General features: G+C 38.1%; 1 protein-coding gene across 1 annotated transcript in view; it reads left to right on the plus strand.

The window, feature by feature from the left end:
• The first annotated feature begins 3917 nt into the window (after positions 1 to 3917).
• Positions 3918 to 18721, plus strand: part of LOC117300096 (B-cell lymphoma/leukemia 11A-like) — a 48248-nt gene continuing 33444 nt past the window's right edge. Inside the window, exon 1 of the mRNA XM_033783790.1 lies at positions 3918 to 4045. Coding sequence (XP_033639681.1) covers positions 3985 to 4045 — 61 coding nt within the window. The 5' untranslated portion in view covers positions 3918 to 3984. The remainder of the gene's footprint in view (positions 4046 to 18721) is intronic.

The raw sequence follows: 18721 nt of genomic DNA on the forward strand, positions 1-18721 counted from the left end.
GTGGAATTCTTATGCACTCTCTTCAAGTTGTGACTGGAACTTCAAAGGCGAAACTCAAACTCATTATGCAAATATTGTGGTTTCAAGAATGATATATCCGATCGATCAGATGATAAAACTTGGGCACCTTTGTGCTGCATCAGCCGTGAAGCTCAAATTTGGCGGGAACAGGTCATCTTTATGTTGTGTTTTGGGGAAATTTTTTAAAGAACAATATAAGATATTTCATTGCGGTGACGTCCCCTTTTTCTTCATTTTCAACTGCTGAGGTCACACACATGGGGTAGGGTTACACGCTTGTTTCAAGGAGTGCATACAGATAATACATTTTCACTATGTGATACATCCAACACTGTGGATTGAACAACAATAACCCTGGTGTGTGACATCACCAGCGATAATACAGTATGCAGATAGCAGGTAGGCTGATTGAATAGAGCTTTGAGCTTCATACATGTGCACTAATGATGTCACTCCCCCAAGGCACTGCATCAGATAGAGGGGGCTATATTGTGTCGTGTTACAGTACAGTGTAAAGTAAAATGAGTTCATGTTGTTGATATTCCTATGAGGCTATAGGGAATGAGTGACACGTACCATACTTGTGGAGTCCTATACTGCAAAAAGGCAAGAAGAGAGTGAGTGCTGCATGCTGTGTGCAGTTCAATGACGTTTATCATTTGCTAGGTCTGTCATTCAAAGTATGACCATAAAGTAAACATGAAAAGAGGTTCATTCATTTTAGTTTCTTTGTAGATGGATGAGAATAATTTATAATTAAAATCAACTTGTTAATTACTAGACCCATTTCAAAGAATCAACTGTTTAAAAGTTTGCAAATATAACAAAATAAATAGTTCAGAAAAAAAAACCTGGCCAATTTAAATTGTTATTTGCGCAAAAATGAAACCTACCCATTCAATTTAAGGTAATGCGTAGGCTAAGCAATTTTTCTCTTTCGCCGTGTGATTAAAATAGATAACATTCAAACTAACAAGCAACTCGGATAGCACTCAGCATTATGCAGAATTCTCTAGCTGTGCCTATTCTGCTAAATTGAATGCCGATTTCTCATGGTTAAAAGAACGCCTTCAAAGTTTAATTGAATAATGCTATACAAATCTATAGCCTCAAAGTGAAATTGAATGACGGTGTCAACTGAAAAGGGAAAATTGCTTTGATACGGGAATGCATGACGTAAAGTGAAATAGGCTGGGCTTTGTGTTTTTTTTTTTTTTGACTGGGACTTATACCAAAATTGTGATTGAATTCAATCAAATTTTAGCATTATTTTGTTGTGGACATACAGTAATTGTTTTTAATCGTGTATAGTCAGCTTACAGATCGGGGATTACAACTCGTGTTTTATAGTACAAGGGTAATATGATTGCCAAAACAGTTGATGACAGTTTTACAGGGAGCTTTTGAAATAAAATTGGTATTTAAAACATTTAATCAAACCAGTACTGAAATAAAATTGTTTATTTTAATTTCCCGATTTATTCACAACAATATAAGTTCTAAACTAAAAATTTCTTAGAATGAGTTCCAGCAATTATTCTGGATTTAAATTTAATTGTTTGAGTCTATTTCAAGTGGTGCTATATGATTTGGCATGTTTAATCATTCTGTACCTTTGAAAACTTGGCAAAGTTTGGTTGTGAAGTACTATATAGTAAATTGCCTCATCTTTTTAGGCCATTTTTGGGAAAGCTCACAACCCATGCAAAACCTGAAGTACATATTGTTATTCATAATGAATTGTGCAAACCCCCCTCGAAACTTCATTCATAAAAGCTGTGAGGAAAAACGGGCATTTTATTTAAATTCATTGTTGTTGCGCCATCACACATTTTGTCCTCTTTCTCTTACAATTCTTCCTACCTTCAATCACCTTAAGCATCTTCTGGATGCACAACGGGTATCAAGTGGGCAGGCTGGCTATTTTTACATCTTGAGGTGTTTCTGCTGGCGACATTCTGTCGGCAGTCTCGCTGACTCATATTTGCCCAAATCTGACATATTTCCATTTTGGTTTTAGTACAATCTTCAAAAACTGACATTATAGTAGGGCAAATAGTGAATTACAAACATCCTTTTATTGATCTAAATGTCTATCAAAACAGTAATAATAAACGGGAAAATTATGATATTTCTTGATTTTTCGGTTTACTCATTTCCTAGGCGTAGCCCCCAGTGGAATGCATTTGGTGACAGGAGAAGTTGTCCTCCTCTTGGTCAATGGCAAAATCATTGATCAGTTTCAAAGTTTTCAAAGTGGAAGCAACCCAAAGAGACCGCAGGGCCTTGTAGATCAAAATATATTTACTGGACCAGAATGTGCTATATAAGACCAGAATAGACCCTTCCCATGAAATATGTCAATTGCACATAGCGCTTGCGCACTAACGTTTTGGTTGGCAAAATGAGGGAACATCGCGCTGTTTTGTACACGGCTAATGGGTGCGTGATGCAGACGCAATTGCGCGTCTGCTTAGTGCACAACTCTATGGCAATTGCCAACCAACAGGGTCTGTACGCATGCGTGAATGTGATTAGCATATTTCATGGGAAGGGTCCATTGAAATGAGAAGGAAAAAATACATGTCACAGTTCAACAATTGAGCTGTTTAAACAATAAGAGAAGAGTTATCTGTTTTACTTATGGGTATGAATTCTTCAAGAATCAACAAATGAAATTTATCAGACTGAAAGTCAACATTTTAACGCAAGCAAAAGACAGTCAGAATTGCCTGGTCATGCATTAACCGGGTCGATGCTGAAATCACTGACCTCATTACCTACCTTGGGCATGTGACCTAGAAATCAAACTTTCAAAAGTGCTACTAAATTAGTAATGTTCCCATGTTTTTAAAATTTAAATGCACCACTTGAAAATCTTAAGCACCACATTTGATAGAACTGATATTATATAAATCCAGCTGGTTCAGTCACTCGAAAATGAAAGGAAAACATCACCCCAGCAAACAGTAATGCACTGTTCTCCAATGGGAGATGCTTAGTTTAGATATAAGGGTAGCAGGAGACTTCTTTATTGTTCTTGGTAAATATGCGCACACTCAGCACACGTAAACAGTGGAATTTTACTTAGTACATCCGCCACATCCTAATGTTTCGAATTTTCCCAAAATTGTGACCTAAATTTCTCAGCCTTGCTTAAATTAGAGAACATTGCTTTTAGCAAATTGTTAAAACAATTTGCTGCTAAGCAAAATTAAGTAGGATACCGGTCAAATATACCATGCAATATAACTGGTTGGTATACCCTGTTATTTGTTTGTATAATTTGCGAAGTATAATTTTGCTCAGCAGCTTCATGAAACAATTAGAGCGCCCAATCGGTTTATACATGACGAAAAACAAAATAACTAATACATTTTTCTGTCACCATATTTTAAAAATCAAATCAAAATCATGTTCCTTGTTAAGTTTTTTTCCTAAATACATCTGCTAATATGATTTGGATATATGATATATAATTCATATTGCAGTGCATTTGGTCATTCATTCCCTTTAATGGCATATCCCACTTTACTGCAGTGTAACAGTGTGATTTGCTCCAGAAATAGGCAGATATGTGTGACAAGCTCAAAGTTGAAATAGCCTGTAGTGAATCGAAGACGATGAAAGGAAGAAAAAAAAAAGCAGTGATACCGAAGATTAGGCTTGCCTAAGGACCAAGTCATACAGGTGTGCTAGATCGGAGGACAAAAAATAAGTAGACCATGTGCAAGCATCGCCCCCAACCTGGTGGCTGTGTGTTTATTGTCACCCCTGACCCCCAACATAGGTAGTTTGAGAATGATATACAGTCGCACACAGAGTGTGTAGAGCGTGCTGCGGCTGCTGAACCGCCTGTGCAGGGCTAGGGCTGCATGTCCATGGTTATTGTGCTATCTTGATTGGCTTTTACAACCAGCTGACCTAATCAAAAGCCTGTTATATTTGACTAAAGCTGAGCCAATGAGACAGGTTGAATGGATCCGCGGCCCCCGCTGCACATCGGACGATATGAATGCTTATGGTAAGATAGTCACAGGGGTTTTTGCATTGAGGGGGGTGGGAAAAAAACGTTAAGAATAGCCCAAAATGTCGGCTGTTGTTACACGACAAACTTGCTCAAAGCATGAGCATTTCGATGAGGTATTTCACTGCACGTCTTTTCATAGTTATCTTTATATTTCCCATTCTGTTGTACAGGTTTGGGAATGAGAGCAGTTTGAGAAGTTGTGATATTTCTACTGTACTCTTTGTTTTTGTTTTGGTTTTGGGGGGTATTTTTGAGCTTATAGAAGTGTAAATTTTAAAATGTTTACCATGTCATACTCTCAAAATGAGTAGTTGACGTGGCAGACTTGAACTATTGAGTTTTTCTCGTTTATTGTAATAATTTTTATGAACATGTGATTTTTTTTTGAAATTCCAAATCAATCAAATTTCCTTTCATTGTTGACTGTTAAACAGCTACCTGAGCGGAATGCTTTCAACAGAAATGGTATTTTTACTTGTTTATAATGCACTTGTTCACCATTTTAATGTAATTTTGATATGTGTACACTTCTGAACTTTTCGTAATTATCGAGTCAAAAATCAGGCCCCTACCTAAAGGTTTTTTGAAAAACTAAAAACACTTCTGCCGTTGAGAGCGGGCGTCAAAGGACAATGCCGCTGACGTCATTTGTGGGAGTTTGCTTTGTTATACATCCACGCTGCAACAAAGCGGCTTTATCTACTTATGACGTTTTGAAAGTGATTACGTAACGGGGCTTTTCGCAGAAAAGCTCTGGACAAGGGCATACAAAATGATTTTTTTTTATACAATTGAAACCTATTTACAATTATATGACTCGATTTCCTTATTCATCGTAAACATTTTAAGTGGAATTCAGCAACGTTCACGACTTGACATTTTCGTTCAAGCAGGTCTTTAACGAATATTGTATCATACGCCCATATTGAAGTTGTTTATCCAGGTTGTCAACAAATTGCATTATTATCTTGTTAGGTGCATCTTTTGAGGCACTAATCTTTTTGTTGTCTTGATGTGAATCTTTTCTTGACATTCTAAATAATGGGAATGTTTCCCTTATCGGTTGTATTTGAATTTACAAGTTGTATGAATTTACAAGTTGTCCTTGAATGTTTGTTCCATTATTTTTTGGAAGAGATTTAGGATTTGTATGCAATATTTAGGGTTTGGTTTATGTGAAATATAATTGTGAAATAGGATGGAGTTTGGTCAAGGATTGAAATGACTTTCAAAGTATTTCTTGCTCTTGAAAGACACTTTAAAAGCTCTTCCACAGTAAAGATTTTAATTTGGATTCAAAGAAATACTATCAAAAGATAGTAAAACCTATAAACGTTTTATTATGTAAGCCCATTTCTGTCAAACATAATTTTTGAGTTGTTCTAGTTATTTGAGCAAGTTCAGGGTCAATACTTGTTCAATAACTTTGAGTTAGACAACCAGGAGTTGAGCTATATTATCAAGGGGATTTTCACAACATGTAACTTGTAGATGTCAACTGTTGTGCATTCTTGGTACATTTCTCCCAGCTAGCCATCTGTATTTATAGATTAATTCGGCTTGTGACATTATTTTGGAGACGTAAATAGAGGCACTTTTATCCAAAATACTCACCCCTACAAGATTCCTAGACCTTTTTTTGAAATAGTATTAATAATATGCAGCGCTTTATCACATCCAATAGTGTATCAAAGTGTTCATTAGTTTTCTCAGGGGTTTGCTAAGCTATGATTGGAATATACGACCCACTTGTTTACGGGGCACAATGTAACAGTTTACAAAGTGCTGTGGCGCAACCATCCAGCCTCTCTTAATGATAAGTGTTCTGGGTTTCTTTAGCGTGCATTACATAACACAGGGGATCTACGGCTTTAGGTCCCATCCGAAGGCTGGAGCACTAATGGTTCAGTGTCTTGCTTAAGGGCACAACTGTCAAGACCCCTGACTCGAACCCGCACTTTGCTGCTCAGAAGCACCAGAGCTTGAGTCCAGTGCGCTTGACCGTTCGGCCATGATATACCATTTAATGAACCATTTCCTTAGAAGTGACGTTAAGATTTAAATGTTTGTGAAAGAAGTAAAGCAGCCAAAGGGAGAACGGAATATCCCATTTAGTTTTGATGATTTCTTATGATTCGCAGAGTATGTAAACCTTCTGAATTGTAATATCTGGGAGGTTCCGTATCTATAATATGGGGGAACCCAGTAGTAGTGCGAGAGGTTGTCTCAGCCGATGCTATCTGATGGTCTGATTTCCTTGCGTCCCGGTCCAGCATGAGCAACCCAGATCCAGAAGTCCATGTGTGTTGTTTTGCTCTTTTCTCTCATGCTAAATTTGGTGTGTGTTTTTTTAAGCCTTTTTGAAATTGCAAACCTCAAGTTTTATTGATTTGAAAAAATGACAGAAATATAATTAGCAAACAGATTTAAAAAGTACTGGCACCTGCATTATTTGTTGTCTGGGCATCAGTGGTAGGTATGTACAGTCAGTTAAGTTCTCTATGGTACTGAACTTGAAAACTGTAGGCCATATTTTTTCAAAAATGTGTTCATCCTTTAGTATACCATGTCTGGGCATGGCTGTTCAAGTTCTAATTGACTTTTTTGTGTGTTTACTGTCGTCGGTTAAGGGCAGTGGGCATTATTGGTAATTACTCCAAATAATTATTAGCCTAAAACCTAAGAGGTCTCGAAGTCCAGCATCTGAAAGCACACAACTCCATGTGACAAGGGTGTTTTTTTCTTTCATAGTTATCTCGAGCTCCAGTTTTCACAGGTTTGTTATTTTATGCATATGTTGAGATACACTAAGTGAGCAGACTGTTTTTTGACAATTACCAATATTGTCCAGTGTCTTAAATGATACCAGACATTGCACACAAAACCAGACTCTAGCTGAAATTACGAGACATCGTTTTCTTCATATCATTTGCCTTCAAACCACACTGAATATTGGAATTTAGTTGGCAATTTACAGGTTTTTTTCCTTTGACTGTGCAAGGGCGTGCCTGGGCTCAATATGTGATGCAAAACATGTTCAGCGAACTGTGTTTGGGAATCTTTTGTGTCATTGTTGGTAGTAATTGGATTATTTTAGTCGTCCATTGATACAAGACAACAGCATACAGACATACTAACTTTGGTTTGACCCTTACACCGATGTGTGTTAGCATTGTTTATATAACACCCAAGCAGATCCTTGCCATTTGATTGGAGGATTGTCCGTCACGTGATAGCAAATAAAAGTACCATTGCACGCTGAGTCACTCACCGTGCTTTTTCGTTCCATCCGAAAAGTACCATTGCACGCTGGCACGCTGCCAGCGTGCAATGGTACTTTTCGGATGGAACGAAAAAGCTGAGTAAAAACATCACTGCGTGCGCGTGTCTTTGGTAACGCAGCAGGTGTTACTGCAAGAAGGCATAGTAAAATTACTAGCATTCGGCTTCTACAGTTGAAATTGTTTGTTTTGAAAGTTGTATCTTTCAATCAAAATGACAAAGATCTACTTGGATGTTATATAAAACAAATAATGAATGTTTTTCATTCGTGCAATGGTGCGAATATGTTCATTCGTTGAAAGCTGGAATGTTCCATTCAACTCGGCTCCGCCTCGTTGAATAGAACATTCCATCTTTCAACTCATGAACATATTCGCACCATTGCACTCATAAACATTCATTATGTGTATAATACTCAGTACTTTCCCGAGTTCTGTGAACAAAATCACAGGCTTTTTACTTGGGTGGGATGCGAACCCACAACCCTTGCAATTCTAGAGCAGTGTCTTACCAACTAGACTAACAAAATTGTCGGTAGCTAGAGGTAGTTTGAATGTTTTTTAGCAGCGGGTACCATAACAAAGTTTGCATCAGGATAAAGAATATTAATGGTTTTATCTTTTCACAAATGTGTGTAAGCACTGTACACTCAGTAGTTTCCAAATTAAATATTCTTTATCCCTGATGCAAATTTAATATCTATTATAGCATACAGACAGTCAAAAAAAGATAAAACTGTAATTGTTATGGAAGGAAATTGGTAGTTGAAAGTTCCCCATTATGTGGTCAAAAATACAGTCAATTGTCACTGTAGCCTTTTAGAGTAATTCACCCACATTACTCCAACAACTCCCAAATTGGTTTGTGGTCCCATAAAGGACTTTTTGAAGAAGAAAAAAATTGTCTGAGTCAAATGGCTCCCTATTTGTGTACTTACGTGATTTCATTTGGTTTAAAATACAAATCTGGTAAATGTGTACTGTTCTGGTAGATTTGTATGATTTTGAAGGTTGTACCATGTGGTTGGTTCTGAATGTAACAAGGCAGCAAACATTGAGAGTGTGGCACATGATGGATCCAAAAAGTCATTTGTTGAAGAGCATTGGGGGGGGCAATTTGCCTTGGGGGCTGGTAGGCTACTGATCCTTTGTGGTATCAGTGTTTACAGGTGTTGGGTTAATGATGTTGGGCGGAGATGGGTGGGGAGAGTGTATCACACCCCCAGAGCTCAACCACTAGGGCAAGTTTAAGATTGGCTTTGAAAATGGTGACACAGTTTGGCAGTATGGCCCACTGGGAATAGGAGAGGGGAGTGACATTGCCAAATACTCTACAAAAAGTTGATATCGATGTGTGAATTTCAAATTTCAATACTTCTGTTACTGGGGATTTGGGACAAAATGCACCTGCTGAGTGGAGATGGGTGGGGAGAGTGTATCCCACCCCATAGCTCAATCACTGGTGCTAGTTTCAGATTGGCTTCAGTTTGGTTGAGGGTGCCACAGTATGGCAGTATGGGCATATCGATTTTACACAGTATTTCAAACCCTACAAAAAGGCCACTGAAAATAGGAGAGGGGAGTTATATAGACCTTTTCGCAAATAACCATTGCACAAGCGCTACTGTTACTGTACGTGCTGGTCTTATCGCTAGCTAGATCATGGCCCAATTTCATAGCACTGCTTAGCGGTCAATTTTGTGCTTACTGTTCAATTCCTATTTCATAGCGCTGCTAACCGTAAGCACACGAAAAGGCATGCTAACCTTCGGGTGCTTACCGCACGACAATAAATGACGGTAAATACGCAATATGGTCGCCCAATTTTTCTGCTAACCTTTGAAATACGCTAAGGCTTAATCAAGTTTTTCTGCTACAGTAAGCATGCAAATTTACTTACCGTTAAGCAGCGTCATGAAATTGGGCCCAGCACTCACCTCATTCTATGCCTAACTCGCGCGTACCGATTTTTTGTGATAAGTTCCCTTGGCAAATACACTACAAAAAGTTGATATCGATGGGTAAATTTAAAATGTCAATTCTTCTCTCACTGGAAATTTTGGGATAAAATGCACCTTCTCTTTCCACTTTGCCTAAAACAGTGGACTAGTAGCAATAACATGCGGAGAGCAACAAGTTTACACTCACAGATAATGTCTTGCTGTAACCTTGGTCTGGTAAATCAACTCCAAAGAGGTAATTTATATCAACCTCCTTCGATACGCTTCATTTACAAGCTATGTGTGACAACAACATTGCGGAAGACGTACCATCGTCAATAAGACACGTGAGCAGCTATCGGTGCACCACGGAATACAGATTTTCCCCCACCAAAGTTGTCTCAAGTGAATAATTAATCACCGTTCAAGCACTAATTTATATGTACTTTGGACGTGTCACTTCCCTGCTTCGGACTCAATGATGGCCACCCGTGTGGCGTACTTTTACCATAAAAAAAAAGTGCAGTAACCATAGACCTTTTTAAAATAATTGAAAGTACGAAATCTGTCTTTTTCCTAAATAGTTGTGGCCGTGCAGTGTCAACACTGGGTTTGGGAATTAGATTGACGTTGGCACAGCTTTCAAAACTATGTTTGAATGTCACATCAGTGTCAATAAATTAATCATGTTATTACCTTTTTTTATAGCAAATGATGCTGTCGTAAAATGTAAAGCATCACTTTGTCAGTTTTTAGCAGTTTGGGATTTTGGTAGCATTTTTTCTGATTTACTATGTTTTGGTTTGCTTAATTCTAATTAATTTTCTTACCAAGAAAAACTCATTGGAACAATTGTCGTGTTTAAAATACCTACTAAGTCTCAATCTCTTGGTACTGGATGGTGTAAAATTTGAATATTTCTTAAAAGGGGTTTGGCGCCTTTTGAAGTTCCTCTTTACTCCAAGTAATGATAAACTGCAACTTATTGTATTTTGCCAATATATTTTTTGTTGTTTTGTTGTGATAACCAGAAGTGGTTAACCTCCACTTGCAGGTATCATCAAACAAGAAAGCACAAAAAACCTCCAGTAAAATAAATATTCAGGCATGGTATTCTTCCTTCTTTAGTCTGATTTCTGGTTTACTTTTTTTTTATTTGCCCTAGGATTAACTTTAAAAAATGGCAAGAAATAGCCAAGGAATGTCTAAGCCTAGGCTATATACCATGTATATTATCTGCATCTAGGTAATGTACTGTACTTCTTGATAGTACTCTAGTCCTACTTTTTCCAAAGGACCAAATACCCTGCCTGATTTAAAAACAAACTCTATTAATAAAATAAAATAATAGTAAAAAATGACATAAAATTATACAGAAATATAATTAAAGTCACCTGGAAATAGAATTTTTTTTCTTTCAAACATAAGAGTATATACTTACGAACAATAAAACAATTTTTTTAGTAATTGTTTGTCACGATTTATATGTTTAAAAAATATATAAAGTTGTTTGGGGGGCTGACTCCGCCTACCCCTTTTGCGACGTCAATCGAGACAGACTTTGCCTGCAATGCGTATAGTAAACACACGTGCAAAGTACATTTACGTCCAAGTCGTGAGTTGGTACATTTCAAAAAGTGTTTATTTGCATTCAGCAGCAATAAACCTGGTCGGCATTGCCGGAAAAAGACACAATTTTTTTTTTTTCGAAACGTACAAACTCACAACTTGGTCCGTACATGTACTTTGCAATTGTGTTTACTCTACGCATTACAGGCAAAGTCTGCCTCGATTGACGTCACGAACAGCGCCCTCTCGGGTCGGGGTCTACTCTTAAATTTGTAAATAACATAAGAACTGATTTTTTAAAACCTTAGTTAACTGTTTATTCACATTCCACTCATCAAAACACATATATTAGTGACAAAAGCTTTATTTTGAAAAAATACCACTTCCAGGTGACTTTAAAAATACTATTCATGTTAAAAAAAAAAAAAATCCATTAAAAATTACATTACTAAATGAAGAAACACTTAGTAGGAAACTCTGTAACTAAATTTCTTCAGCATGCAAATTGGTGCTTTGATACCACCTTCTATTCAACATTCTTGTTTAACAGTATACGATCAGAACATTAATCGCATGTATTAAACATAATCCATATATACTGCGCCTTGAACACCCAGCAGGGTGGATATGTGCGCATTACAAGTCTTATTATTATTATTATTATTATTATTATTATTATTATTATTATTATTATTATTATTATTATTGGGCAGAAAGTACATGTGCATGTCATGGTCATGTCTTTACGTACAATTGCAACAAAGGTATTGCACATGAGTAAACACACGCCATTTATTGCTACTTCATTATTGTCCGGGTCGGACAAATCATGTGCCACATTGTTGAAAAGACACCAAAATAGCTTGAAAATAGTCAGACCATGGGACTGAGTCTAGTGGTAGTGGCGGCATCAATTTCATGCTTCAGTTGTCAAAGCACATTCACCTACCCTGACATTACATTATTTCTGTGAATATTTGAGTTTGGTTGAATCCCAAAGGTTCCCAGAACCAGTTCGACGGTCGATATCTCAATCGGTTATACAAGAATCCACCACAATTAAAAAAAAGAGGGGGGGGGGGGCGAGGTAGTAATGACATTTGTGAATAAAATAATGCACATGATATCTTAGCATGGGATTTTGATAGTTCACTCTTCAACACTGTGACGATCTCAAACCCAAAGTTGACTCTAGTAGTACTATGATTCAAACGCTGTATATAAATATACTACTGCTGTATAAAACAAGTTCAGCCACCAAGTTTTTGTTGCCTTAATTTACAAGTACTTCACCCTTAAAAGTTTGAGCCAATAAGATTCAACTTTTAACATTCAACATGGATGTCGAATGTAACCTCTATCCCTCCAGAAGAACTAGAGGAACTTGAAGGATATAGAGTCATGGGATGTAGCATTAAGAATGTTAGGGAGGTCTATTATCAAGTCGGAAATGAGACTAATGGGAGGAAAACTAGGCACATCAGAAGTTGGGTAGAGGTACAGGCCAAGTCCAAGGGCATGGCACTTTCAACTGTACACACTCCAGCAGCTTTGGACTCATTGATAGGGCTATTTTTAAAATGGCAAGACTTTAGGAGTCAAACTACTGCCGACATCTTGTGAAAGTAATCTTTTGTGGAGAATAATGTTGGTTTAGCTGGAGTGTCTTGATCTGACTTGTTAGGGGTGAAGGGTTCACTCTGAAGGAAGCAACACTTTATCATCAAGGGTTCCGTTTGTATTCATTACACAAAACAGAGGGATATTTCAGCACAGATATTATAATGGTTTCCTATATTGTGTACACACATAATTACAGTACATGCAAGCCGACGTGGAAGATCAAAATCACTTGCGTAGTTTGGAGATGATAGTTAACAGGGCAACTTTACTAAAATAACCAATACCACCTACTAAGACATTGCTACTCCACAATGCGACTTCCCTGGTCTAAAAACCGCCCCTACTATTCCCCACCTGTTAAAATTGAGGAGAGGTTGCCTGTTCTGTTTGAGCCACAGCAACATCATGTGTGCCTCATTGAGCCATCAATCTTCCTGGGCCCCAACCTGGGTGTTTATGTGCAGTAATTATCTAGGCTGGTTTTATGAAGGGTGTACTCCAGATTGCATAGCCGTGGCTAATTTCTTTTGGATTGGCCAGCCAGCCCTCCTCATTGGGGCACATCAATCTGGATTTGGTCTAAGGCCTCTTGACTTTGAAGAAACAGTTTTTGTGTTAGGGGTCTTTTCCGGCCCAACGGTGGAAGTTGCTGATGCTACCAAAAGAATACTTCTTTTTATGATGGATTGGTCATAAACCCCCAAGACAGATGGGACTGGAGCTTTATGTTTGACTCAGTCATTTTTTAGTTTTTGAGATGAGTTTGACAACACTTTCTCTAACTTAAAGGAGGGCAGGTAACACCCTTCACCCGCCCTGCCCTTCATGATCTATGGATGTCACTTTAAATGACTTTAGATCTTGTGATAAGATTACCAAGTCAATTAACAAGTAATTGATGCATCCTTTTTGTATGTACAGGTGTATAGTGCTTCCCTTTTCTTTAGTTCAACAGTGTGGCCTGGTTATATCTGCAAGGGGGAGTGGGTGATGAAGTAATGTTGGGTTATGCAGGCCATGAAGGGTGGCCTGGTTATATCTGCAAGGGGGGGGGGGGGGGGGGGGTGGGTGATGAAGTAATGTTGGGTTATGCAGGCCATGAAGGGTGGCCTAGTTATATCTGCAAGGGGGAGTGGGTGATGAAGTAATGTTGGGTTATGAAGGCCATGAAGGGTGGCCTGGTTATATCTGCAAGGGGGGGGGGGTGGGTGATGAAGTAATGTTGGGTTATGCAGGCCATGAAGGGTGGCCTGGTTATATCTGCAAGGGGGAGTGGGTGATGAAGTAATGTTGGGTTATGCAGGCCATGAAGGGTGGCCTGGTTATATCCGCAAGGGGGGGGGGGGGGGTGGGTGATGAAGTAATGTTGGGTTATGCAGGCCATGAAGGCCATGCCCTCTGTTGCCCCCTGGTCTTGGCCTTGGTGCCCCTTTAAAAAGTTTCCCATTGACTTTGCAAAATGAACGGCCTTGCCCTTTCAAAGATGAAATCCCAGGCCTGGGTTATGACAATGGTCACTAGTATCATCTTTCAATGATATCTTTGTGGCGACAGACTGCCTCTCTAGACCCCTTTGCAACCTTGAACTTTTCTGTCATTTCACACATTGAGCTGGTTTAATTGCCTATCAGGAAGCCACTTCCAATTCCGCTACAAAATAAATGATGGGCCCTTAGCAGTGCGAGTTTTAAGACTAGTGGGGGAGGGGGGGCTATGTGATGTTAGGTTTCCCTGAGGTCTTGGCAAATTAAATTGGTGATATAGACACCCTGCACCAATGTCACATGGGACTAAACTTGCAATTTTGGACTCAAGTTGACAAAAATTGTGGTTATGAGGAATCGGTTACTTCAGATTCAAAAGATTTTGGGTGAACAATATTCCAAACCATATAACTAAGAAAGGATTTTTTCTCAAAATACTTTTTTACTTTCAACACCTTCTTACCAAGTAAGTTTTTTATGGTTATTATTTTTTCGGAGTAGGCCTATTTACCAATATCACCCTACCTTTAAGAACGGGGTCCAATTTCTTTGAGTTGCTTAATTACTAAGGAAGCTCAGCCAATAAAATCATGCTTACCAGAAATACTAATCCACATGTACCAATTGTAGTCTTCTTATTTTTGCTAAGCAGAAAATTTACAAGCAATGTTGGCTGCTTAAGCAGCTCCACAAAATTGCAAGTTGCTGGGAACTTTTGGAGGAATTCCATAGTTAGGCAGTATTTGTGGGAAGAAACTTAAAGATTATCTTTCAAATAATTTGGTTTGGGGACAGGTCCCGAACATGGTGCCTTTCATTATTTCACTCTCTCTTTGTTTATCTTGGAAATCATCTCCCTCTAGCTTCTTGACGGCACAGTTTAAGTTGACCAAATGAATTGATTGATCAACATTCGTACATACCAGGATGCTTCTGCTGTGGCTGTCAATACTAATATTGGCACGAATACAACACAAAATCTCGGGAGAAGACATGAGTGCGCAGACCACAGTCACATCCCTCAGAAAGCTGACATCTAAAAGGGAAAAGTAATTATTTTCTAATTGGAACCATTACCCCTCTACAGTTATATTAGCAATGAGCTTTGGTTGTGGCCATAGTGGTATTTATGTCTCAAGGTTAGAGGGCCACATGACTCAGAGATTGTCATGACTGTATAAGATGCAATGGTATCCTGTTACATGCTCTCTGCAACTCTTAAGATAGGCCGTGATTCGTTGGCCAAGATTGTCGACATCTTGACTTCAAACTGGATATCAAACTGGATGTCTCAAATCAGGATCCGTATCTCGGGTTAGTTCGTCTTTATGTGATGAAAAGCGATTCCCTAGCTAGTGTTTGTCAATCACCAATGTGTTCTGGTATGGAAATAAGAAAACTTTAGCCTACTTAAAGGGAAAGAACATCATTGTTTTGGGAGGAATAAGTTAATTCCACTCCTCTAAAAGACCTTTATCATGAGGCAGCCATCTTGATTTTCCTCCAATTCAAATAAATATAACCAGACCGAGGCTGCCAGGAGAAACAGTCGTGTTCCTTTTTGTACCATGCATATTAGCATTCATAACTGTTGTTTGATACAAGGAACAAGACCAAGATGGTGCCAGCATGATAATTGGCCTCTACTTTTCACAAAACCTGCCACACAAACAACCTGTGAATATGACCAATGGAAGAGTAAACACTGGTCTTGGTATAAAGGCCGAGTTATAGTCGGTCGTGCGATGGAAATATTGACGCGCGATCATAAAAAGACACAGTGTTTAGGCCTCGGTCTTAGGATTGCGCGCAAGATTTCCATCGCGCGACCATCGCGCGACCGACCATAAACCGGCCTTAAGAGTCATAGTTGGACACTGGGAGGGACTTGTACTTTTGTTTCTGTGTTTGTTTTGAAAGAGGGGTTCAAGGTTAAGTTGAGCTTTGTCATCCCGTCATGTTCCAACAGATAGAGTACCTATGAAAGTAGGCCTTTCAAATGTTATTTTTGAAAAAATAGAAAAATGGTTGATAAATGACAAATTTCAAATATGGTCCGTACAAGGACAAGGACTATTTTAGTTTTTCTTAATGTTTGATGATATTCAATCAAATTAGCAACAAAAAAATCATCTTTTGACTAGCCTAAAAAATTCCCATTAATTATCTTCAGGTCCAATTGTTGTTGATGTCCAATGACATCATGTTTCAAACTTCACTCTGAAAGAGTATAGAATAAAAGACATTTTACACAATTTTCAAGACTTAAATTTTCCCTCTCATTCAAGAGAGCTCTCTTTGGAAAATGAGTGGATCACAAAACTGAATTTGACCTTGGAGTTACTCTTTAGGCCAAATGAAGTGATGTTCTTTCGGTTTCTTTAATATCGCATATGAATGGGCTGATGTCTTTTGTATAAACATGGTAAACCGCCAGACAGATTTAAAACTTAATTCTTCGTTCACATTTTAATCATAAAGTGTGGACAACCATCTTCTAAACATGATGTCTGGTCAAAGGTCATGGTTGAAATACTGGCGAACACTCGACATCAAATATGCCAGGAGCTCTTTTTATATGAAGACATTAACTATAACTTAGGTGGGCGAGGTGTTTTGTTGTGGCTTGATTGAGTAATCTTTTATTTCATAATATTCTACCCTTCTCGGGAAAATAAATGCAGCTGTGAATGCCTGTTAAGATTTAATGAAAAGTGCTGGTTACCGGCAAGGATGAAACTTTTCTTCTGTCTGCGGTGTAATGTCTGGCTCTGTTCTTAATTGTTTGACAATTCTTACTCAAAGAAAATTTTATTTGGTTCTTTCCCTGAACATTTTGTTGGTTCTTTCCCTGAACATTTTGTTGGTTCTTTCCCTGAACATTTTGTTGTTGTCCTTCCCAAGTTCTTGTGTTGCCTTTAGACACTCATTAAACTGGTCCTATTCTCTTTATAATTTGTTGTTTATCCGGTAACTTTTAGTCCTGGTTATAAGTCCTTTCTGGGCACGCATTATCTAGCGGCAACTTCATGTATACTTCATTTTTATTGATTTGAATTCTTGTGTTTGATTTTCTTTTTCTGTGTGCTGTTAGAGATTTTGCAACTATAGGCCATTGGCCGCGATGGAATGTTTCCCAATAATTCAATATTAACACTTTTTGTTTTCTAATTTGAGCAAAAAATCATTCCCATGCCTGATGACAAAGACATTTGCAGTTATATTGAATGACTTTTATAAGACTCTGGAATGTATCCTGGGTTTAAAGGTTACATAATGTACATGTAGATAAGATGTTCTCCTAGAGGTCAAACAGATTGGAGAAAGATGTTATCACCGTCTCTTGCCAATAATCTGTTGGAGGGCTAGGATGTTTTTATTTTTAAAAGAGCACTGCCATTGTAACATTGTAAAACCTATGGAAAACACTTGATGGGGCACCAAGACAAGAACAAGGCAACTAAGATTGAGCTTAACTTTCACAGGTTTTTCATTTCATGTTTGTGTTGGGTCACATAGCATGCGGATACTGGTTTCTTTGACAGATACAATAGACCGTATTGAAAAAAACCTTCGTTGCTATGAAAGTCGCTGTTCTGTTAGGCAAACCTTATGCGCGTCCAGATGCGTACATTAAGGAAGCACGCAGCATTCCCAGTTTGACTGCTACAACACATGCACGCAAACACCATGTGACCAAAGGTGATGCCATATTCAATTTGGTCTATTGGCCGCGTCCTTTTAGGAATGAGTATATCATAATACAGACTCTTAAAGAGTAAACAGGAACTGATCCCAAACTACTCTGACCACACCTAACCACTCCACAACAACATAAATATTTAGACACATACCAAAAATATGACCATCAAAACCAAACATGGATAGTCTTTTTAATAAATCATGGTTAACATAATACTGTAATTGAACAACAAAAAATTATTTCCTTTTATGAAGTAAGAACTTGAAAAACATGACAATCAACTGTATGATATTTATCAGCTGGACAGAGCAGTTACTTCATTAAAATTGATCTAGAAACCTTGGAATACCATCGTCTGACTGATTACAGTTCAAGGATTAAACTTCTAGTGGCTAGTTCCGCTAGCCGTGACCTTAACCTAAAATAATGTCTTTCCATACGGAACATTGATGACAAATTGACATGCTGCATTTATACGTTGTCGGGCTTGAAGCTTCCATTAAAGATACGCGTACACGTCAGTCAAAATTAGTCACTTTAGACATGAAAGATGGAGAGCAGCATGAAGAAGATGCTGGAACATTTCAGGATTTTGACAGAAACTTTTTTTTTAAGAAGCAAACTGACCCTAGTAGAAAAAAAATACTCTTACTCACATGGAGCTGCAAACAGACAGGTCTAATTTTCTGCGGGGCCCAGCTTATCAGCAGAAGCAATTTAAGAGATGACTAGATGAAGAAAATAACTGATGAGAACGAATCAGTTACATGTTGGTTTTTAACAGGCGTGCTACTTGTCAGGGGTGTTCTTGTTTTTTGTTTAACTTTTCACTTGTCTTGCCCTGGCTTCTTAATGTTTGTGAGAGAAGAGATGAGTTGCCACAAAGTAAAGAAGACATTTCTATTCATTTTATTTCATTTATTCGGGTTGTGAATCCAAGGACTTTTACAGAAAAGCAAACTTAATCACTGTACTAGCAAAGAACCCTAATGGAGAGAAGACAAAGAGGGAAGTTTCAGTTTAAGATGTGGGTGGAAAACTCCAGAGAATTATCTCAGGGAAAACCCACG

The sequence above is a fragment of the Asterias rubens genome, chromosome 1, assembly GCF_902459465.1.
Source record: "Asterias rubens chromosome 1, eAstRub1.3, whole genome shotgun sequence".
Taxonomy (NCBI): Eukaryota; Metazoa; Echinodermata; class Asteroidea; order Forcipulatida; family Asteriidae; genus Asterias; species Asterias rubens.